The 23,858-nt window shown below is 39.3% G+C and overlaps 1 protein-coding gene across 7 annotated transcripts in view; it reads right to left on the reverse strand.

Moving 5' to 3' along the window:
* Positions 1-1,254: 1,254 nt before the first annotated feature.
* DPP6 (dipeptidyl peptidase like 6) overlaps positions 1,255-23,858 on the reverse strand; it is a 570,597-nt gene continuing 547,993 nt past the window's right edge. For 6 of the 7 annotated variants that reach the window (XM_039348637.1, XM_039348639.1, XM_039348635.1 and 3 more), the window contains exons 18-26: positions 20,253-20,351; positions 16,225-16,294; positions 9,135-9,329; positions 8,802-8,856; positions 7,535-7,646; positions 6,035-6,096; positions 4,499-4,571; positions 4,272-4,345; positions 1,255-3,515 (exon numbers count right to left, since the gene is read on the reverse strand). In XM_039348637.1, coding sequence (XP_039204571.1) covers positions 3,369-3,515; positions 4,272-4,345; positions 4,499-4,571; positions 6,035-6,096; positions 7,535-7,646; positions 8,802-8,856; positions 9,135-9,329; positions 16,225-16,294; positions 20,253-20,351 — 887 coding nt within the window. In that variant the 3' untranslated portion in view covers positions 1,255-3,368. Of the gene's footprint in view, positions 3,516-4,271; positions 4,346-4,498; positions 4,572-6,034; positions 6,097-7,534; positions 7,647-8,801; positions 8,857-9,134; positions 9,330-16,224; positions 16,295-20,252; positions 20,352-23,858 lie in introns of those variants that run through there. The other variant, XR_005557324.1, reaches the window with a different exon arrangement.

The following is a 23,858-nucleotide window of genomic DNA, read 5'->3' on the forward strand; positions in this document are numbered from 1 at the left end:
TATGAATGAAGGGAAAAGGGATATGATCACGTGGCATGGGTGAAAATGCAAATGACATGTGCAAATTGGAACAAAGAGAACATATATGGGAGATGGAGAAAAGTAACGAGAAATAAATGCCTGAAAAAGAATATCTATTTTTAGGAAGACTTTCTTAGGCTTATATCATGGGAGAAAGACTGAAGGACAGAGCTAAGCTCCAGAGGGTAGAGTGGAAAATGGATTGAGGGAAATAAATTCTTGAATATTGACAAGTGGGATGAAGGACATCTAGAGATGGGTTGTGAAGCATTCCTTTGCTGTTATGTAGTGTCTAATTTGGGACCACTCAGCTGCTGTTGCCTTCTTGGTTTGGTTAATAGGAACTGTAGTTTCTCATAATTCATAGATGTTACATTTAGGGAGACAGTTAAGATTGTAGGATAGTCCAAGTATTTCAGGCCAGATATTAATCATCATATAAGTCAGCTCATAATTCTGGACTGCCTTGAACCTGATCCCTCTCATCTCTATTTACTTCCTTATGTTTTCATTGAGGTTTCTTCTCAAACATTGCATACAAAACTGTAAAGTCCTTGATGCTCTCTGAGCTTGATCATTTCTTGTAGACATTTCATTACCCAACTATGTATTATCATCACTGCTACTAGTTGGGTAATGAAAGGTCTGAAAGAAAACAGCCAAGTTCAGAAAGCATTGAGGAATCACAGAATGATGATGTAATTGGCTTTGCATTTTGCCAATTCTGTATTTAAGCAAAAGCAAAACTGAAACAGATCAAATATGGAATCTAATCCATGAAGAACTGCCATCTATTCAGTGCCATGTATATAATCTGTCTGTCTGTCTGTCTATCTATTTCTATGTCAGTCTGTCTATCTATCATCTATCTTAAAGAATAACTCTTTTTAAGCATGCTTTGGGTCATTTACAAATTCAAATCCATATGTATCTCAGTCTTTCTCAATCTTTGGAATGGCCAATTCATTTTCTTTGGGAACATGGATCTAGTTCCCGAATTGGGAGATCAGTTGAAAAAACATCTGCCTTTGAAAGAGACATCTCCCTCTTAGATGTCAAGTGGAGATGGCTTGACTCCTTTCAGTCAATGATTAAAGGCTCATCCCTTGCTGGACAGAGCAACCTTCCTTACAGAGAATCTTCTGAAGCTCACAATGAAGTTCAGAGGCATGCATTAGTTTATGTCAACTTGTGTAGTCATGCAATTGTTAAGAAAGAGTAACCACAACAACCTAGATGGTAAAATAATGCTTTATTTCATGGATGAACAAACACTATTGTGCCACACCAGGCTTCTTCTTTACAAAATTTTATAAACAGAGCAAGGGATCGCCTCCTCTGGAGCAAAATCAGCTCAGGCATTCTGGCCTATAAGGTTATCGAAACCTGGACCCGTACCATTCACATGGTCTATTTGGCATTTGGCTGAAGGAATGGATTATTCTGCAATAGCTTTCTATATGACTCTTGATGCAGAGTAAACTATGAAAAGGGGAAAAAAAATCAGTGAGATTCCTGATTCCCCCCCCCCCCTTGCCTTGGGGTTTGGTTTACTAATGTATCTCCCACGAGGATCTAATTGCCACCAACAGCTAACAATCTCAACCTAAAATAAAGCAGAGACAGAAAAAAAAAATCTGGATGAAGTATATCACAAATTCTCCTGCGGTCTTGGATTTGTGTTCTCTTAATAATACATGTAAAAATGCAGAGACCTGCACTGACATTCAAGCTGTCAAACACAGTAAAAAAGGAGCCACGAAGTTAATTTAGTCTGAATGAACACCTCTAAGGGGCCTTAATAAGCAAATAAGAGTTCTCACATGCACGCAGAACACAACACGTAAGAAGAGTAAGAATAATCTAAGAGGCCGGAGCAGAAGGGAACTTGACAAATCTTTGACTTACATTCCTTTTATACATTACAAAATGAAGTACACAATATTCATATATTAGTTGTACATTGGGTCAGAATAATTTACAGGGAGGAACAGTAGCAAAGCAAAAGAAAAGAGAAGAAGGAGAAAAAGAGGAATTCAAGGAATCAAAATATAGATTGGGGGTAGTTTTGAACTATTTTAATCTTGTCTCCTCTGAACTCTAAGAAAGAAATGATAGGTCTGTCTTCAAAATTCCAGGAAAAAAAAAATCAAAGAAAAAAAAGGCAAATTTGCAATGTCCCAACCCAGATTTTTATCATTACATTAACACAATGTATAGATAAGGCAGTGTGTTATGACTAATTAAAAGCTGTGCAATATTATGAAGGTAACAGTAGAAATGACAGAAGCTATAGCTGTGGTAAAAGCAAGAGAAGCAATTCAAGAGAATATTCCCATTTCCAGGAAAGCTACTCATTTGCTATACAAGACACTCCAAGCATGATTAAGACATGATCTTTTGAGAGTAATTTCTCACATTTTCCCAATCTGCCAATCCGCAACAGTAAGGACTAGCAACTTGGGGATATTGTAAGATGACATCGTCATGCAGCTATTCCTGTCCCTCTAAAAAAGGACTTTTTTAAAAAAAGCATGACAAAATATTGGTTAATACTGGACAATTCAAATCCATAAAGCTAAAGGAACAGACAGAAAGAGTTCCAGAATATCTAAACAATTCTTAAGCCAGAATTCCTGTGGCTCTCTAAGCTTTAAAGGGGTTTTCTTAAAGCCAGGGTACGTTGCAGCAACAAAGATTTAGTAGTCCAAGGCTGAAGTAAAAGGGGGGGGGGAACAGCTAAAAACTATATACAGAAATGTCTGTACAGTCAAGCTACAACAGTGCTTTATACAAAAGAAAATGCTTGTATAACTGAGCAGTTCTGCAGCAAAGCCTAATTTCTTGGAAATGCAGAAGACAACAGGTAAACAACACACAATTCGGTACCCTCGAAAAATAATTGTGCTATAATCTTTATTCGGTGGATGGTTCACTTTATAGGAAACAATGAGATGCTAAATAAGAGACCCCTAACATAGACAGAGGGTGGGTTTTACTCATATCTTGGACTTGCACTTGAGGGTTGCTGTGGGCATCTTGGCAAATTTGCCTTTCGGGTTCTGTTTCCCAGTCGAGGATCTTTAATCAGAAATCACGCGGCGGCCATTTTTGTTCATAGGGATTGGTCTTCAACATCAGTGTCTGCTGAGTTCCTCATGCTTAAATATTCTTCCGTTCGAGAAGGCAGGAGTTCCAATTCCAGCACCAGGACTGCTTTTCCATTTCACTTTTCTTAAATACATGCTCACATAACACTCTTTTCGTCAGGGAAGGGAAATCGGGAGGGTTTAGTTGCATATCTTTTTGAAAAGTCGCCTTGTGCTTCTTAGCACAAGCCCAGAAAGTTAATCTTCATCCTCGTCTTCTTTTGTGGAAACCACTGGGACTTTGTCCGGGACATTGAAACATTCCACAAAGAAATTGACTATGGACTTGTACAAGTGCTGCTCCAGGGTTGGGCTGTTGAAGTAGTGACCTTCGTCAGGGTAGATCTGCCAAGGAAAGAGTTGTGGTTGAGATGAGTCTCAATCTTTGGGAGGGGGGTGTCTTCTCCAAAAAACCAAAAAGGCTCCCCTTGTTTACATGTCAAATGCATAATAAAAAGGGGGTGGGATTTCAATTAAACAGTTGAGGCCCTCAACTTGATTTTTTGGATTTTCATCCAAAAGTCCCTGTTCAAAGTCTAAGGATGATCAATTACTCACAATTATGAGCTGGGATGGGATATATAGTGCAAGGAAGGTTTATATATAAGTAGTCCTTAAAATTTAACATGTTAAAATCTTTTTATGTTGTTGTCTACTAATGTGATAAAAGCAAATGATGAAATTCCCAAGATTATAACTTGTAACAGTAGTTTGGGCGAATTCTCTAAAACAATTAGAGAAAACGAAGATCCATGGGAGGAGCAATGTGTGATTGTAGCTGTTTCTTCCTTTTTGAAGAAACAGCTACGATCACACATTGCTCCTAGAAGCACGAAGCCGAAAACACCAGCCTGAAGATGACGAATGAGACTTCATTGAAACGTCGCCAAGACACTTCCAATTTGACACGGGAGAAAACCCGAATAACCAAAGACCTACATACAAACACCCGTGAAAACCTCAGAATACACACACACACACACACACACACACACACAAACATACACACACATACACACATACAGAGGGAGGAAGGGAGGGAGAGAGAGAGAGAGAGAGACTACACTTGTTTAAAAAAGTGATTGTGTGATAGCATAATACCTGCAAACTGTAATTAGCTTTTGTCCTAATTAGATGAGTGATGAACTCTGCAGTGTGCTGGAAGTGAATTTTCTCTGTAAAATTAGATTAAAATAATTAAGTTCCAGGAAGTGAAGAATTGAATTACCAAAAAAACAAAATAAAATATTTATTGGGAGTAAACTAAAGCTTTTCTTTTGCTTTATTTAAGTGGGGAGTATCTATTGGCTTGGTTCACATAATCTTACCATCAGCTGTTGCATGGATGATCAAAAAATTTTGGTCTTTCACTGATGTTACTCGGTGAGAGAGTTTAGTGAGCTGAGAAGAGTGAAAGAAGTATTTTCAATATTATAGACACTTTAAAAATCACCATAATTAATATAGCATTTAACATTTTATTTATTTATTTACCAAATTTGTATGCTATCCCTCTTACTGTCCTGAGTAGGAATTAGCTTTAACAGAATATTATTGTGCATATTATTTTGTGTACTACCTCCTTTTTTCTGATCTGTATACACCTTTCTGATATTTATAGAAAGCAGGATATATTTTATGAAAATGTTAAATTGTTATTTCCATGGAAAATATTAGTGGTTGATACAATTCTATAAAGGAATTGTTGAATCTGTCATCTGTACTTTGATATCTGTCTGGTTTGGTACAGTAACTAAACAGGACTGGTACAAACTTCAATGGATATTTAGGACTGCAGAAAAAATAATTACAACCAGCCTGCCTTTTATGGAAGATCTGTATACTACACGAGCCAGAAAGAGGGCTGAGAAAATATCTACAGAAACCTCACTTCCTGGGCATAAATTGTTTCAACCCCTTAGGATGGTGTTGTAGAACATTGCATGCCAAAACAACTAGATATAGGGACAGTTTCCCCTCCCCATGCCATCACTCTGCTAAATGCCTAATTCCCATATATTGTCTTACGCCTAAAGATATTTACCCTTGTAGTATAACTGTAGTATTATTATTATCCTTATCTTCTTTACTACCCCCTCTTATTGGTATCATTATTATGATTATTATTACTCTGTTGAGAGCTTCTGAACTGGGAACAAATTCCTTGTGTGTCTAATCACACTTGGCCAACAAAGTATTATATTGTATTACATTGTATTGTACTGTGCTGTACTGTACTCTACTCTGTTCTATTCTATTCTCTTCTCTTCTGTTCTACTCTGTTCAACTTCTGCTCTATTCTATTCTACTCTGCTGTGTTCTATTCTCTTCCCCCTTTTTATGTTTTTAGTATCTTTTTTATCTTCTTTTATTCTTGTCTTTAAATGAATAAATAAATTATATCAGGAAAAATATTTTTTTTTAAAAAAAGAAATAACATTTGGAAACCCTTTCTTTAATATTACGCTTTCATATTATTTTTTGATGTTGTCACGATTTCAGTATGTTGTGATTTTGCACTTTAGTATGTTGTATCTTAAACAAAGTGGAAGGCAGTTTAAAGCGTTGCTGTTAATGACTGCAATAAACTAACTTACTACAGGTTTTGTCATTTGTTTCTTAATATATATTTTCACTCCTCAAATAATCAAAAATATAAAATACAAGATCCTATTTTGTCTGCAGATCAAATATAGATATTTGGAGAATATATTTGATCTGAAGAGAAGTTTATAAAATAAATAAATAAAGAATGCATTCTAACTACTGCCATCCCCATTGCCTACTCTTAAATAGCATTGTGCTTAATAAATTAATAATTTATTAAATAACTAAGTAAATAAATCACAGTTAACCTGATTTACCTCATATATCTTATTATTGTCGAACCCTTGTAATCCCAAGTATCTTTCTGAAAAGGCTGAAGCTGAGGGAAGAAAAGAAAAAAATATGAAATTTAAATTCAAAGTATTGATACTAAACTTGGATGGCATTTTCTGTTTTTGAATCTTTGTCTTACAGGTTGAAAAACATACATATCTGGACCTATTATAACGCTGAAATATTCCATAGGCAGGATCTTTAAGCAATTTTTGTCAATGGGACAGTTTTCTTAAATATGGCACATGACTAGGGAAGTCTCAGCCCAGGAAGACGATCTGGGCAGTTTTGGCCTCAATCTTTTTCAAGGTTTTCTATTTTTTATTTAGTTATTTTTATTCTTTATTTGCTACATCATCTCAATATCCTGCAGCTATTCCTGCTGGGTGGAGTAAGAGGCTTGGATTCTCAGAATTATTTGGGAAGATTTTGAACAAAAGAATATGGTTAAACAACAAGTAAGAAAGTTGTTGCACAGTTTTAGCATTATTCCTTCCTTCCTTCCTTCCTTCCTTCCTTCCTTCCTTCCTTCCTTCCTTCCTTCCTTCCTTCCACTAATTTCCTTCCTTCCCTCCCTTCCTCTTTCCCATCAGCTTCCTTCATTCTTTTCTTCCTTCCTTCACCCTGTCCTTCCTTTCCTTTTTCTTCCTTCCTTCCTTTGCCCTGTCCTTCCTTTCTTCCTTTTTCTTCCTTTACCCTGTCCTTCCTTCCTTCCTTCCTTCCTTCTTTTGCCCTGTCCTTCCTTTCTTCCTTTTTCTTCCTTCCTTTACCCTGTCCTTCCTTCCTTCCTTCCTTCCTTCCTTCCTTCCTTCCTTCCTTCCTTCCTTCCTTCCTTCCTTCCTTTGCCCTGTCCTACCTTCCTTCCTTCCTTCCTTTGCCCTGTCCTTCCTTCCTTCCTTCCTTCCTTCCTTCCTTCCTTCCTTCCTTCCTTCCTTCCTTCCTTCCTTCCTTCCTTCGCCCTGTCCTCCCTTCCTTCCTCCCTTCCTTCAAGGCATTCTCCTCCAAACCCAACAAAAAGGGGGGCTTCTCATCAGCAAAGCTGGAAAACATGAGCAGTCATTCAGTATCAAAGCAGACTGATCATGAAAAAAGCATGAAGATTTGAGCCATACTTGTCTTCCTAGCACAGGATATTATCTTTTGAAATGTAATAGGTTTGCTTCAGATGGCTCTGTCTTGTACTCAGTTCACCCAGTACTGCAAGTTGTTCAAAGCTAGCCAGATTTCTAAGGCATGCAGATGAATACTTATGGCTTTCTTCTAAAGTTCTAGTCAATTTCCTTATTTAGCCTATGCATCACATCCTTTTCTCAGCCAGAAGCCTCCACCTTGGCATTTCACTGGCCTGGCTTGCATATTTTATTATTAATGTTTGCAACCTTAAGGAGTTGAAACCTGTTTTGAATAGCAGTATACTAAGATTCCTGGCCATGCAATGAAAAACTTGCTTTTATTCCTGTCAGCCCAACGAGATCCCTATTTACCATATAATCTGAAGTCTGACAATGGGGAAAGAGCAGCACCACATAAGAAGCTTGGCTCTTTATTTTCTTCTCCAGAAAAGTGGATGTATGAACTCAAGTAGCCACCATAATCCTGAGAGGCAAAGAAAAAAGGAAAAGAGATGAAAATGTGTGTGGGGGGAGGGGGGGATCAAGCAACTTGACAGGTGACTGTAACAAAGCCTGACCATTAGGGTTGTATGTCAGAATAGCTGGAATTTGAGTCAATCACGCAACTGACCCGCTTTTATGACCTTTTTTTGCAGCAAATTAAATGAATGAGGCAGTTGTAAAATTAATGCTACAGCCATTAAGCGAACTCATTGTTCACTATGACTCGGTTCTGATAAGAATTGGAAATAGGTTCTGGTTTTCAAGAAGAAATGGTCATGTGACTACGGAACGCTGCGAATGGCCACAAACGTGCCCGTGATGCTGAGTGCCTGAAATGATGTGACCCTGGGAATGGGTGGGCCATCGGAACTAGTCGTAACTCTCTTTTTCCAAGTAGGTTGCTTAGCGATTGATTGTAACTCAAGGACCTCCTTTACAGATTTCATCTCCATGTTCTCACTGACTCCTTTTTCATTTTGGGGAGATTCTGTTTCTACCCAATCCAAGAGCACCAGAACTGGGCAGTTTGTTTTTCTCTGAGGGCTGACCCCCCCCATAATTTTGGGAAACTCACCTATAGTAGGATTAATGCTATAAGGGTTTTGTCTCAATGCAGTGAGGCAAAAACTGTATCCTGCCTGCAGTCCACTGGGATCCCTATGGAGCATCTTACAAACATCTGAAGGGGTGTGTCCTTTTTTTTTTTTTTTTTTTTGGTAAATTTGGCATACATCTCCCCATGCGTGTATGTGGATATTTGTGGGCCACAACATTTTTCAGAAGTGGTTTGCCATTCTAGTTAGGTTTGTGCCTAGGGCAGGGGTAGGCAACCTTGGCTCTTCTATGACTCATGGACTTCAACTCCCAGAATTCCTGAGCCAGCATGGCTCAGCTTGGAAACTCTCCCTTTCCCCTCAGCATGGCTGGTTCAGGAATTCTGGGAGTTGAAGTCCATGAGTCATAAAACAGCCAAGGTTGCCTATCCCTGGCCTAGGGTGGGACTAGAATTCATAGCCCCCGCCCCCTTCTATTCAACAGCATCACAATGGCTCTCACAATAAACTTTAGACATAGTCCTGCAAGCTACAGGTCAAAATCCTGGAGAAATAGCAGAAGCTGTTTCAAGGACACTCACCTTCCCAAACACAGCAACTCGAGTCTTATCGATAAATGTCTTTTCCAGCATTGCCCTGGGGAAAAAAAAACAAAAAAGATACATTTGTGTTGAAGCCAACTCCTGTTCACTACAGCAAGGCCCAGCTTTGCCTTGATACATAGAAGTACAAATTGCAAAAGGGAGAAATTACACTTGTACATTTGAGCTCCTTGATAGCCTTTTGGTTCAGTACTCAAACTGCCTCTCTCCAAAATTTAGAAATGATTTAATATTTTGAAATAAATCACTGCAAGTATCACTGAGTATACAATTAGTCACTGATTTCAATTTCAGTGAGTTAAGGTCATTCACCGAACAGCATCTGTTTGATCCTTTTCTTGAGCAGAGCCCAATCTTCTTTTAATGTCATGCAAGAGTTTAGTCCCTTGAAATCCGCTTCCACGCCCATCAAACTTCATCACGATGGCACTGTGGGAGCTGACCATGACACTTTCCCAGTTCACTTCAAACTTTTCTGTTACGCTCTGGGTGCCAGGAGTCCCGTCCCTGAAACAGAAATAGAACAAGAACAACTTAGTTGCCCCTCCAGTTCTCCCACCCCCTACTTCTGCGTACTTTGTGGTTTGTGCATTTTGTTAAGACATTGCTGGGAGGCTGGGAGAATGGACTGGAGGATCAGTTAGGAAAACAAGCAGAAAAAGAAAGGAAAATATGCTAGTGGCAAAAAACAGACTCTGGAGGCAAAGATCCTGATATGTGTGAAAAACATGAGAAAATACTCTGCCGCTTTCAGAGTCAGTTTGTCTAGTAGTTAAGGCACCAGGCTAAAATTGGGAGACTGGGAGTTCCAGTTCCAACCTTAGTAGGAAAGCAGCTGGGTAATCTTGGACCAATCACCAGTAGATGGTGAGTTCTAATCCTGCCTTAGTCATGAAAGCAGGCTGGGTGACTTTGGCTAAACACCAGGAGACTGTGAGTTCTAGTCCCGCCTTAGGCATGAAAGCCGGCTGGGTAGCTCCAGCCCAACTCACTTCACATGGTTATCATAGAGAAAATAGAGCAAGGAAGTATATTAAGTATATTTGCTGCCTTGGATTATTTATAAAAATTATAAAGGTGAAATATGAATGGATGGAATATAAGCTTTCTAACAAATGGGAAGAGCAAGTGAAGCTAGGAGAAATCACATTGAACACCCATTCAATTAGCAAAGGAGCCCCCTAGGGCTGTGTGCTCTCTCTATTATTCTTCTCTCTATATACCAATGACTGCATCTTGAAGGATCCCTCTGTTTAAATACTGAAGTTTGCAAATGATACAACAATTATTGGCCTCATTTAAGACAATAATGAGTCTGCATATACACAAGATGTAAAATATCTGGCCCTGTGGTGCAGCTGGAACAATCTGGAGCTGAACACTGTTAAAACTGTACCGATGATAGTAGATATTACACGAAGCTCTTCTATTCTACCACCCCTTACAATATTAGGCAACACGGTATCAACAGTAGATAACTTCAAGTTTCTGGATTCTATTATCTCCAAGGACTTGCAATGGACACCTAACATTAGAACCATCATTAAAAAGGGACAACAAAGAATGTTCTTCCTGTGTCAACTCAGAAAGCTCAGATTGCCCAAGGATCTGCTGATACAGTTCTACAGAGGAATTACTGAGTCTGAGATTTGTATCTCAATAACTGTGTGGTTTGGCACAGCAATCAAACAGGACAAGTACAGACTTCAATAGACAGTTAGGACTGCAGAAAATACAACTGCCACCAGCCAACCTTCCATTAAGGGCCTGTATATTGCACAAATCAAAAAGAGAGCTGAGAAAATATCTATAGACCCCTCACATCCAAGGCATAAACTGTTTCAACTTTTCCCCTGGGACGCCGCTATAGAGCAATGCATGCCAAAACAACGGGACACAAAAATAGTCCCCTCCCCCCAGTGCCATCACTCTGCTGAACACTTAATTTCCACACAGCAATGCCTCATCTCTCAGCTTTTCTCATCTCCTCATTTTTTCTACTATCTTCTCCTACTTGTTTCTTATGATTTATCAATTGTTGTTTGTAACTTATTAATGATTGTAACTATTATTGTGCCCTATGACCTATTACTTGCTGTTTATATGTACATAGCAAGCTTATCCACCAGAGACAAATTCCTTGTGTATCCTATCACACTTGGCCAATAAATAATTCTATTATTCTATTATTATTCTATTATATAGATAAATAAATAATCATGCTAAAATAGATTAGATTCCCCATATTGTAATGAATGCCCCTCCAGTTCTCCCCCCCCCGCTTCTGCATACTTTGTGGTTTGTGCATTTTGTTAAGGGAGAAAGGTTTACTCCATGCTGGAAGATCATCATCTTCTCTGTGCAAAGTCACCAGTGCCGTTTCTGTAGAATGCCCATAGGATGCTAGTGAGTTGGAAGAGGCCATTTAAATGACCAGGACTAACTTGCTCCATGCAGGGATAGCTGGTTGCCTCTCACTCAGTCTGAAAGACTCTTTCCCAAATTTAAATTCTGTCTGACTCTCCATCCCAAATCCTACCTAGTTCTTTGGACCAAGAGATGATTGACCTCCACAACATCAGCAGACAGAGTTCTGCCTAGAATAGCGATGACTCAGCAGTTGTATTTGTTTCCCCTGAATAGTTGCTGTCAGTTACTCTTCCCGTAGGAGTGGCTGGTGATAAGAGCTTTCCTAAATCTTTGGTAGTGCTAATCATAGTCCTCCCTACATTTTGATTCCTAAATCCCAATTTTAGAGATTTTATGCAGAGATTCAAGGAATAGAAGCATCTTGCTACTGATTAATTTAATGTCAGAAAACTATTTTTTCCCCAGGGCTGGAGGACATAATAGCTATTTTATGATGCAACTTATTTAGGATATATATCTACATTTTTTCTTGTCAATCTACACTGTCAGATTTTATTTCCTTAAGGCAGCTGCAAGCTAGTTAAGAGAAACACAGACAATTTCATCAGTGATGAATGCCGAAGAAGATATTTACGAGGCAATAATAATATCATAAGTAAGGTTAACTGGATCTGTTTTATCTTGAAAATCAAAGTTAAAAAGGAAGAGTAGACATATTGTTGCTAATTAAAACAACTATTTAAACAACATAATCAAAAATATTCCAGAAGAATCTGCAGCATCAAGTCAACCCAAAATGTCTAACACCAACTGGTTAGACTGGCTGAATGCAAAAGTTTGTGGTTTAGGCCAAGATTAACACTCTTATGAGCATCCTTAGGAAGAGAATTTGTGGGAACTATAATGTATTGAGTAAAGTCTGAGAATTAAGTTGCTGAGAACTGTGAAGAAACAGTTAGCTGGCCAACAAGCCAGACTTTCTGTCTGCAGATTGATTATTATGCATTTAAATGGAAGAATACTGTGTTTTTATTGGCTGCCGCCTTTAGGCTGAGTGTATAAGTATGGGTGGAGCATGTGCTTGTTAGTTTTGGTTTTGCCTTTGAAATAAAGAGAGTTAGATTTCACCTACTGCCTCTTCAATGTCGCATCAAACTGAATATTTAACAGGAACCATGCTGTACAAGTAGTCCTCAACTTACAACCACTTGTTTAGTGACCATTTGAAATTACAATGGCACTGAAAAAATGACTTATGACCATTTTTCACATGGCCATTGCAACTTCCTCGTGGTCACATGATCAAAATTCGGACACTTAGTAACTGAGATGACAGTCACAGCATCTCAAGGGGTCATGTGATCACCTTTTGTGACCTGACAAAGAAAGTCAATGGGGAAGCAAGATTCACTTAACAACTGTGGCAAGAAAGTTTGTAAAATGGGGCAAGTTTCATTGTATTTGCAAAAAGAAAAAGAAAAGCCCAACATGTTACTTTTCCTCACTCTTTTTGATAGCTCTATGGTGGTTTAAAAAAACATCTCCAGCCCAGTTGGAGATCATACAAGACTGCATATGCATTTGTGGTGTGTGTGTGTGTGAGTGTGAGAGAGAGAGAGGGGGGGAGATTGAGTTGATTTGCATTTATTCAGGGCCCACTGAAAGCCTTGCTTTCTCATTCTGAGGCAGTTCTAATCAAGTGTTGTTGATAGCTTGATGAGCACCAATCTTCTCTGCCATTTGCATAACGAAGCACATTTTCCCAGGAGATACATTTGAAGTGAAGTAAGTGGGAGGGTTCACGAAAGACCTTTTGTTCTCCCTTTAGACTGGCACACATTTTGACATTTCTAAAATTTATTTATTTATTGATTGATTGCATTTCGGAACTGCAAAGGTGAGGTGGGGTTCCACTCTCGCGGCCTTCTGGAAAGAAGTCACAAACATTGGCTCTGCCACCTCCTGTGGGGAGCCCAAAGGAGCATGAAACCATGGGGTTGGTTGGTGCCCTGAGAGGCCCTCCCTTCACCGTTTCAATTCATTTTTAACAGGGCTTAATTATTCTGGCCTCCCTCTAAAAAAAAAACTAACTCTGAAATTTTAATTCCAGCATTTTAATTTTTATATATTGTTTTTATATTCTGATATTTTATTGTATGCTGCCCAGGGACCATCTTCCTCAATTGAGAGGGGCACCAACCAGCCCCACGGCTGCGTGCTCCTTTGAGCTCCCCACAGAACATGCAGAGCTTGTGTTTTGACTTCTACCTGGAAGGCCAGGAGAGGGGAACTCTCCCCCCAACTCCAAAGGGAGACTCTTCTATAGGGCAGGGGCCACTGGCAGAGAAGGCTCTCTTCCTGGAACCTGCCAGTCAGATTTTTTTATTTGACGGGGTTGGCAACATATCTTCCCTCTTGACTAGCCGATGTAATGAGACAAAGCCGTTTCACAGGTAGCCTGGCCCATATCACGTAAGGCTTTAAAGATCTCAACCAACACCCTGAATTGGACCTGGAAGCAGCTCACATAGCAGAGATGTTACAGGTCTCCTTCTTTTAGCACCCAACATATTCTAGCAATATGGCTGTTTCCCTCTTTGCTTACAAAAAAATAAAATAAAATAATAAAATAAGATAAAATAAAATAAAATAAAGTGAGGATGGTGGGTTTTTGTTTTCAAATCTGCCTGTCCATCAAAATTTTTCCAGGAATTGCTAGGCAACTCACCAGGAGATTATATATACAAGAGCCACAATAATTTGCCAAGAGAGATTATTAACTTAGGTTACAATAGGATCTGTTGCTAATCCAGAAGTTTAAATAGTGAACTTAATTGACTATGTTATAATGAACTCCTTATCTTATGTGTCAAAACTAAATGCAACAAACCTATTTTATTTATTATTTATCTTTTAAAATTAGCAAGCATAGGTCACAAGGGCATCTAACCGGGTAATGGGATTAAAAAAAAGTCAAGATGTCACCAGGGCATCAAAGCGCTACTCCTTATTTACATGCTTACTTATTAGGGCCCTAAATCGTTTTAATTCATCTTTTTCAAGCTTTCTTTTAACATAGACTCCTTCAAATTCATTTACACTAATCTTTTACAAACTTTAAGAATTACACCAACATTATATGCCAGAAAAAAAGAAAAAAGAAACTTTTTCATTTTCAAACCCACTTTATAAGCACAGAACCAAGTATTAAAACTTTTTTTTTCAATTACATATGTCAGAACAATAAACATTCATCCTAACCTCAGTTAATTTATTAAGCTTAAAGCACTCCCTTTGGTATTTCCTCATAGAATAAAATCTTTTCTTTTTTGGAATGTCTATTAGATAAATATAAGTGTCTTTTTTTTCCTCAAGAGATTCTCAACCTTGTTAATTTCCATTAAAGAAAAAATCCCCAGCTTTTCTCTTGAGGGCTGTAGATTAACTTGCAATTCTTCTTTTCAATTGCACTGGGGGACTTGTAATTAAGCCATCATCATAGCAGACATTGTTGATATCTGATTTGTATTCCAAAATTGCTTTAAGCTTTTTGCATTGTCAAATACTTGCACAATAACTTCAGTGGTCGTACATTATGACAATCATAAAGTGACCGATATGATTTTATGACTATTTTTGTGGCAGTCATTAAGCAAACACTGTAGTTGTTAAGCAAACCAACAGTTTACAGTAAGCATGATTTCACCAAAAAACTGGAAGTAAATGCCAGCTTTCAGCATTGTAAAACAGTCATATGACTGTGGGAAACTGCAAATGGCTATAAGTATGATCCGCTAGGTCCGCTGGAACTTCAAACAATTGTTATGTGCTTTGTAAGTTGAGGACTACTTGTAGGCCTTTGACTGTGTGATGGCAGGCACCATCTTGATTTTTTTTATCCACCAATCCCTCCCAGAAACCCTGATGGTTTACAATCTATACAGACCATATTTGGTTCAGCTATAAGCAAAGAAAGAAAAAGAGTTCACATAGAAATCCCAAGGGTCTTTAGAGAGGAGAGAAGACACAATGGTCTAGCCCAGTGGTGGCAAACCTATGGTACGGGTGCCAGAGGCGGAACTCAGTGCCCTCTCTGTGGGCACTGTGGGCAGCAAGGACAAGACTCTGCCCTCGCGCCTCATTGCGTACAGATGCTGCTGCGGGGTCTGGACAGAGGGTGTGGCCGCCATGACGCTGCTGGGCTGCCTGGGCGATCTGCTGTGGCAGGCTGTGGAGGTAGTGGGTGGCCTTGTGGGCAGGAGAGGTTGGGCGGGGCAGGGGCGAGGCGGTTTTTGGACACTTGGTCTCTTAAAGGTTCGCCATCACTAGTCTAGCCTGAGGGACAAATCTTGCATCAGACCCCAGGAAAGCCTCGCTTTCCCGTCCAGGTTCCCTGGCTAGTATCACCAACATTAATGTACGTTAACTATGTCCAAACATGCATGTATCTTAACATATCCTGCTAAGTAAACAAACAACATTAGAAACATAACACTCTCAACCCCAAGAATTCTGATATGGGGCATCCTTGCTTTTGCCTTGGCTTAAAACATATCTTTTACAAACAGCAACCTCTGTTTGGTCTACTGGGGAAGGCCCCGGGCTAGAAACCAAGAGGTTGTGAGTTCTAGTTCCGTCTTGGGAATGAAAACCAGCTGGGTGACTTGAATCACCAGGAAACCCGGAGTTCTAGTTGTGCCTTAGCCATGACAGCCAGCTGAGTTATTTTAGGTTAATCTCCCCCTCTCTCTCAGCCCAACCTAGCTTGCAGGGTTATTGTGCAGAAAAAGAGGAAGAGGCAGGATTATAAGCCATGTTCATCTACTTAAGTTATTTATTTTAGAAAATAATAAAGGCAGGATATAAATAAAAATAAGTTTCTAGGAGCCACCTCCATATCTGCTAAGTTCCCAACCTCTTTTGGTTTTCCTAAGAAAGCCAAATCCTCACCCTTCTGAAATATCCCTTTTCTTAACTTGACTGGCATTGCTGGCTATAACTGGGAAATGATACCATTGTTAACATTACTCACACAACGAGGAGCAAAGGATAGTGCGTGTTTTCCATGAAAACGGCAGGCTTTAAAATTTGCAGTGGCAATTCTGCAAACAGAAGAAAAGAGAAGAAAGGAGGAGAGAAGCATTTAAGCACAGGAAGGATGTCATTACAATGAACAACCTTTTCTTTCTTTCTTATTTTTTTTTAAGTACACTCCGGTACTTTTTGGTGGGAGCAAAATGCCATTACAGAGAATAGCTCAGCAAATAACAACCCAGCAGAACAGATTCTTTTGGAAAGAAAATTGGCACTGCTACACAAAAGGCCACACATCTAACACCATGGTTCTCCCAGACGCTTGGTCATATATCAAACATGCAATTAGGGTGTGCTGATATGTGTTTTTCCCCTCTCAGCAGGTGGAGGATGACAGCCCTATCAAACAATCTTTGCAAGGAGAGCAAAGGGAGGAGAAACTCAAAGCAAAATGCAAATCCTCTTCTGTAGAATGGAATAAAATTGTTCTTTTTTTCCTCCACAAGGGATTTAAGCCTGGGCTTTCTTTAAGGCATTTTAAACTCCAGGGCCCGGATTGCCACCTCTTTGCCCCTTGAAATGACACACATAAAGAAAAGGGGAGATATAATTGGATGAATTAAGAAGAGAAAATAGTTCCCTTGATGGAAACATGTACCCTAAAGTAACAGCTAAGTGTGCTTCACTTTTTCTTAAATGCATATTGGCACAAGGATAAATAGGTTGCTCCCAAGCCTTATCCCTACTTTTATTTGGTTTTTAAAACATGAACTGCCAGGTCAATTTACCAAAGGGATAGCAATTAAATTTTAAATTACTGGTATCTGAAGGGCAATAAAGAGCCAAATGAGGTTTAGTGGTATGCCTTTTATTTCATTTGGTTTAATTTATTATTGTATGAGACTTGTAAAAGAGAGTGGGTTTGTAGCTATGATTCACATGGAGATCCATTGGGTTTATATGCCATCCTATTGAAGATGGGAAGACAGAATATAGAGAATTAAGCATTAAGGCTACTCTTGGAAATCTTTTAGGATCACAAGGAAGGAATTGTCCACTATATCACTTCATATTTGTGGGCTTTCCCATTTGCAAATACTAAAGGTGAAGAGTTAAATTATGATACCTGTTATGTGTGTTGAATTTTATCCAATGAATCTTGTTTTTTGGAGTTCTTGTGAACAATTCTTGGAGTCCTAGTGGACAATCACTTAAATATGAGCCAGCAGCATGCAGCAGCAGCCAAAAAAGTCAATGCAATCCTAGGCTGCATTAGCAGAGGAACAGAATCAAGATCATGTAAAGTATCAGTACTGCTTTACAAAGACTTAGTAAGACCACACCTGTAATACCGCATCCCGTTTTGGTCACCACAATATTAAAAAGATGTTGAGACTCTGGAAAGACTGCTGAAAAGAGCAACAAAGATGATTAGGAGGCTGGATGCTAAAACATACGAAGAATGGTTGTAGGAACTGGGTATGTCTAGTCTAGTGAAAAGAAGGACTAGGGGTGACAAGATAATAGGGTTTCAACATCTAAGAGGCTGCCACAAAGAAGAGGGGGTCAACCTATTCACCAAAGCACCAGAAGACAGGACAAGAAGCAATGGATGAAAACTCATCAAAGAAAGAAGCAACCTAGAATTAATCAGAAATTTCTTGAAAGTGAGAGCAATTAACCAGTGGAACGACTTGCCTCTAGAAGTTGTGGGTGCTCCATCACTGGAGGCTTTCAAAAAGAGACTGGACAGCCATTTGTCCAGAATGCTATAGGGCCTCCTGCTTGAGCAGGGGGTTGGGCTAGAAGATCTCCAAGCTCCCTTCCATCGTTGTTACTCTGTTATTCGATAAAAATCACAATTATGGATTCAATCCCAATGTGATTGAATTGATCTGAATTGAATTATGATTCAATCACAATGTTATTGGAACTGGAATGATGAGAAGGCATGGAATAGAATTAAGTTTACGGAGAAGGCCTCTGGGATGGAAGAAAGAGGAGACGCTGCTTTTCTATTTATTGCAGTTCCAGAATTGCTCACCCCTTCCCCTTCATCACAGCTGCATTTTCACTGTGGGAGTAAAATTTTCTTCCTTGGCTAACAGCAACTGTGGGAGAGCAAGTTTTGCCAGCAGACAAATATCTTAAGCCTCAATGGAAAAATGAATTGATTCAACCTCGATTGATGCCTCACATTCTTTTACAGAAGAAGTAACGGTGCATATTAAATGTAATCATAAAACTAAAATTATGCTTCAACTGGGGGAAGATTAAGACAGTGTAGAGTACATGAAATGCAGGTAGTCCTCAGGTTGTGACCATAATTAGGGCTAGCAAATATGGTCATAAGCTGTGCCAGTTGTATAATGGGTCACCACATGATCGGACCCACTTTTACAACCTTTTCTGTAGCAATGTAGTGATTGTAATGCAAATGCCATTGTTAAGCAAACACTGCTGTCATTAAGTAAACACTGTAGTCATTAAGCAAACCCATTGTTCGCTAAGGGATGATTTTTTTGCCAGTTTCCAGCAAAAACTTAATAAACTATCTTCCTGTGATTATGGGGTGTTACAAACGTCTCTAAATTCAGGCCCGTTACTGAGCACCTAAAATAGGGTCATGTGACCACAAGAGCTAGCAACTCTAGAGTTTTAAAACTGAGTTGCAAGTCCCTTTTGGGGAGACCTTCATAACTTCTAACAGTCATTGAGTGACTGGTCATAAATCAATAATTGCAAGAGTTTTGAATAGGAAACAGATTTCTCTGAACTCATGTCGACCTATTCTAATTTATTCTAATGTGATTTTTAGTGGATTTGTCAGAATCTTATCTGAAAAAACAAAATATAAATCGGAATTGCAGTCGTGCAGCGGTAGATCAGTTTTCAAGCACGGATGTTTCTTCTACCACATTAATAACTGGATGGTTCCTTTGGTAGAATAGAATAGAATAGAATAGAATAGAATAGAATAGAATAGAATAGAATAGAACAGAAGAAGACGGAATAGAATAGAATGGAATGGAATGGAACGGAACAGAAGAGGACGGAATAGAATAGAGTAGAGTAGAATAGAGTAGAATATTCAAGGTCTGGTACTTCTGTAATTGTTCTGTGATGTCACATGTGTGTAAAAAAGGGGAGGATCTTGTGAGATCATGGCCCATGGCCATTTTCATTATTTTGACAAGAGTTTTTAGTTCTGCAGACATTTCTTAACTATCTCCATTTCTTAACTAATGAAAAATGTCTCTATCAATGGAATAGGAAGATAGAAACAAAGAAGGGCAAGGTAGATGGTTTACAGATGGGCAACAGGATGGCAAATATTTGCCCATTATGGAAGCAGCACAATAACAAGAGTGTCTTGCAGGAGAGCTAAAAAAATTGAAGTGGGTGGCCACAACTGTGTGTGTATGACACCCCATTCATTTTCACATGGTACCAACTCAAAAAAGGGGGGGCGGCTGGTGAGACAAATTGTTTGACCATTCTCAACTTTTTTAAGCTCTCTGAGGACATTCTTGGCAAGTAATAAAAATATTAAACCCGGGATGCTGATTAATACATTGCACGGAATCAAAACACGCCAAAGTCTTATGAGAGCCAGTTTAGTCTAGTAGTTAAGGCACCAGGCTAGAAACTGGGAGTTCTAGTCCCACCTTAGACATGACAGCTGGCTGGATGACTTTGGGCCAATCACCTGGAGACTGTGAATTTTAGACCTGCCCTTGAGATTTACAAAAATAATAATGGCAGAATATAAATAAACAAGCAAATAAATATTGGGTTGCTAGATTTGCTCTTATGTTATAGCTATGGATACATTCTGCTTTTGTTCTGGGGGCTGCTACCCATCTTGCTGATTTCAATTTCTACTTTGGTGCTTTTTTTAGTGACATTGTGTTTTTATCTTTTTTTTTTTTTAAAACCTGACCCACTAGAATATAAGTTTTTCTAAATTAAAGATGAGATTATAAACCCTTAAATTCAACAGCGAAAATAATCAGAGTAACTTACTGTAATCCTGAATCTTGATATCCAGATATTCCAGCCTGGGCATCTGTCGTTCTGCGACTGTCTTCTGCACTCTGACATTTACTTCTAAATCAAAAAGTTCTGGAACAAGAAATAGGAAAGCATCTCCTATCAGATGAGGAATTAACCAATTATACCTTGACTGAAAGCATCACTATTTCTATGAAAGAAAGAAAGAAAGAAAGAAAGAAAGAAAGAAAGAAAGAAAGAAAGAAAGAAAGAAAGAAAGAAAGCCCAGTGTTTCCATTATGGAAGATTTGAAGCTAGCTGTTCATTTTTGAAAAGGCAGGTTCTACTATTACATTTTCTACTACATTCAAAGTTACAACAGCACCGAAAAAAGTGATATATGACCAGTTTTCATACTCATGACCATTTCAGCATCCCCACAGTCAGGTGATCAAACTTTGGGTGCTTGGCAACTGGTGTGTATTTATAACGTTTGCAAGTGTCCCAGGGTCCTGGGATTGTCATTTGCAGCCTTCTTAGGGAGCTTCTTGAGCCGAAGATTTCCATTATTTATCAAGACAGCTGTTAATTGTGCCCCATTTTACACTTTTTGTCACAGTGATTAAGTGAATCACTGCAGTTTTTAAGTGGTTCATGCTTTCGTTAAACAAATCTGCCCTTCCGCCACTGACTTTGCTTGTTGGAAACCATTTGGAAGGTTGCAAATGGCAATCCCATGACACTGGGACAGTGCAACAATTATTGTCAAGTGCCTGAATTTTGATCACATGACCATGGAGATGCTGCAAGAGTTGTAAGTTAGGAAACTAGTCACTTTTTTCAGAATTGTTGTAACTTTAATGGTCACAAAATAAAAGGTTGTCAGTCAAGGACTATCTATATAATTTTATGGGACCTGGGAGTCATGCCTTTTCTATGATGGCACCTGTTCTCTAGAATGTTCTACCCTAGACATATAATTGGCCCAAGTCCTGCAGGTCTTTAGAACGAGAATGAAAACTGATTTGCTTCCTTGGACATTCCTTGAATCAGGATGTTGGAGCTCCCGTCTAGAAGAGTGTAATAAATTGGATTTCTTGGTCATTGATTAATTACTGAACTAGGTAACAACATCAGCATGAAAGAGTGCGGGGTTTGCTATCTGTACTTGCACCACTAATGCTACCTAGTTGGGTAATGAAACATCTGCAAGCAAACAACCAAACTCAGAGAGCACCAAGGACTCTATATATTTTTTCATATTGGAAGACATGTTTGAGAACTAATAGAGCATTTGGGGGAAATTTGTTTATGCATCAGCTTCCTTATAAGCCAGTTATGAACATCAGCCAGAAAGCGAGAAAGCACGAGTTCAAGTCCCACCTTAGCTACGAAAGCTATTGGGGGGGGGGGATTTTGAACCAGTCACTCTCTCTCAGCCCAACCCACCTCATAGTTGGTGTTATGAGGAAAATAGGAGGAGAAAGATATGTTGGATATGTTCACTGCCTTGAGCTATTTGTAAAAACGATAAAGATGGGATACAAATAAAAAATAAAAATAAGGCAGGGAAATATTGATTATTTTCCTCCCAATACTCTTCTACCACATCCTCAGCCCACAAGTCTGTCTCTAGTGAAGCTTCATTGCAAAACCACCCTATTCCAAATACTGATTTTTCTCTCTCTGTGGATATTTCAGCTGGTAGATATAAGGGTCCCATACTAAAAGTTCTTCCTGAAAATTTCCTTCTCATTTTTGTTGAAATCATAACCCCTATGAAAATGTCAAAGCATCAAACAATTAAGTCTGATTGCATGCTGGAATCCTCATTTAATTATCACTTGCTCAATTAGCCTTATCAGCACAAGGAGGCTGGCCCGTCTGGGACTCAAGAGCAGCCATTCTGTTTGCTCCCATAATTGCATTCGCAGAAAGCAAGGACAGGCGAAATAAGAGCAGCCTGACAGATTTAAAGATTTCTGGATGCATCTCCCAAAACTGTTAACCCGCTGGGAATCCTTGCCTGCGCTGTTCAGACAACCAGTCCTTAATTAAATATAAGCAGATGGTAATATTGGGTGGGATTCATAGTTATCAGATTATTGTAGAAGACTCTCATATTGTGAAATAGAATTATTTTGTGAATAAGGGATGCTTACAATAGTTCCTTCTATCCATTACAGCGAGAGAGACCTGCATAATGAGAGCACTGCGTCCTTCATCACATGCACAAGACCAGAGGGAAAACTGCTTCCTATCTACAGATAACCTTTTATTCATTCTCTATCTTTTCCAAGGTGCCTCTTTTGCCCTTCTCTACCCTCAGCTCCTCTGCTTTCCAGCATTGCCTGTCTGCCTGCATGCATGCAGGCATTTATTGATTTTGGTATTTATTTTATGAACTGGATCAGGCCAATAGACCCTCTTTTTTTGCCAAATATGTGGTCTCCAGTATACTCCTGATTTTGAATATCTACTCGCTTTGAATCTTTTATTGCAAAATTAGACATTAGAGAAATGTAAAACACAACCCAACACAGACTTGTATTTTTTCAGCCTACATATTTCCCATCCTTGTCCCCCCCCCCCAAATCTGGTGCTGTGTGGAAAAAATGGGATTCCTTCTTCACCCTCTTTATATATTTTTTAAAAAGCAGGAACAGTGATCAAGCGAGAGTATTTACAGGCAAGGTGATAAAATACTCAGGCCACTTACCTATCCACCTTGCTTCAGCATTATTCCAAACCCCAAACTTTTGTCCTTGAAAATTTTATTTTTTTATTTATTAAATTTATATGCTGCCCATCTCAATTGTAAAAGCAAGTACAGTGTTAAAACATTAGATATCAAAATAAACAGATATTAAATAAGTTAAAAAGCAGAATGTGACAGGGTGGAGATCGGATCTCCTTCCTAAGTCTACTAACCACTTTCAACCACCTTCATTATGGTCCCAGGCCCATTGGCAGGGCTAGATTTTGATGAAGGCCAAAAGGCTGAGGGCAGATCTCACCTCAAAGCAGACTTGGGCATTTTATTTCATTCTTTGGCTGTCCCTGTGGGCTTCACAGGAGGAGGTCAATTGGTAGTTATAAAAGAAAATATAAATAAGTGCAGTGAAGGGGATGGGAGAAGAAGCAGAGTCATGGTTTTTCACAGTCACTGTGCACTCCTTCAGTCAGCTGGCGGCCGCAGAAGGGTGGGGAGAGGAAACACTTTTCTGTTCCTGTGCAGCACCCACTCCTCATCTGGAGCAGCCTGAGGAAGTATCAGTGGTGGTCATTGCACAAGGGGATCCAGGCTTGGCCATCCACTGCTGCTTTGGTCAAAATGTGGCCTTGCAGATGAATGAACAGAGTGCAGCCAGGAGCTATTGGTTCAGAACAGTCCCAGTTCCTCATGTGGCCCCTTGGGAAAATTAATTGCCCACTCCTGCCTCAAGAGATATGATGTTCCAGGGGGCAGGAGCCACAGCAAAAAAGGCCTTTCCTGGACCCCGCCAACTGGAATTCCTTGATTGACAGGTTCTGCAGCATGCCCCTCCTGCAGGAGCAAATGGGATGGGATGGTCCCTTGGGTAGCCTGGACCCATCCCATTTTCATATTCTTAGATGCATCTAGGTTGCTGGCTTTCA

This window comes from Crotalus tigris, unplaced genomic scaffold (genome assembly GCF_016545835.1).
Source record: "Crotalus tigris isolate CLP2741 ecotype Arizona unplaced genomic scaffold, ASM1654583v1 scf7180000018165.1400786, whole genome shotgun sequence".
Classification (NCBI taxonomy): domain Eukaryota; kingdom Metazoa; phylum Chordata; class Lepidosauria; order Squamata; family Viperidae; genus Crotalus; species Crotalus tigris.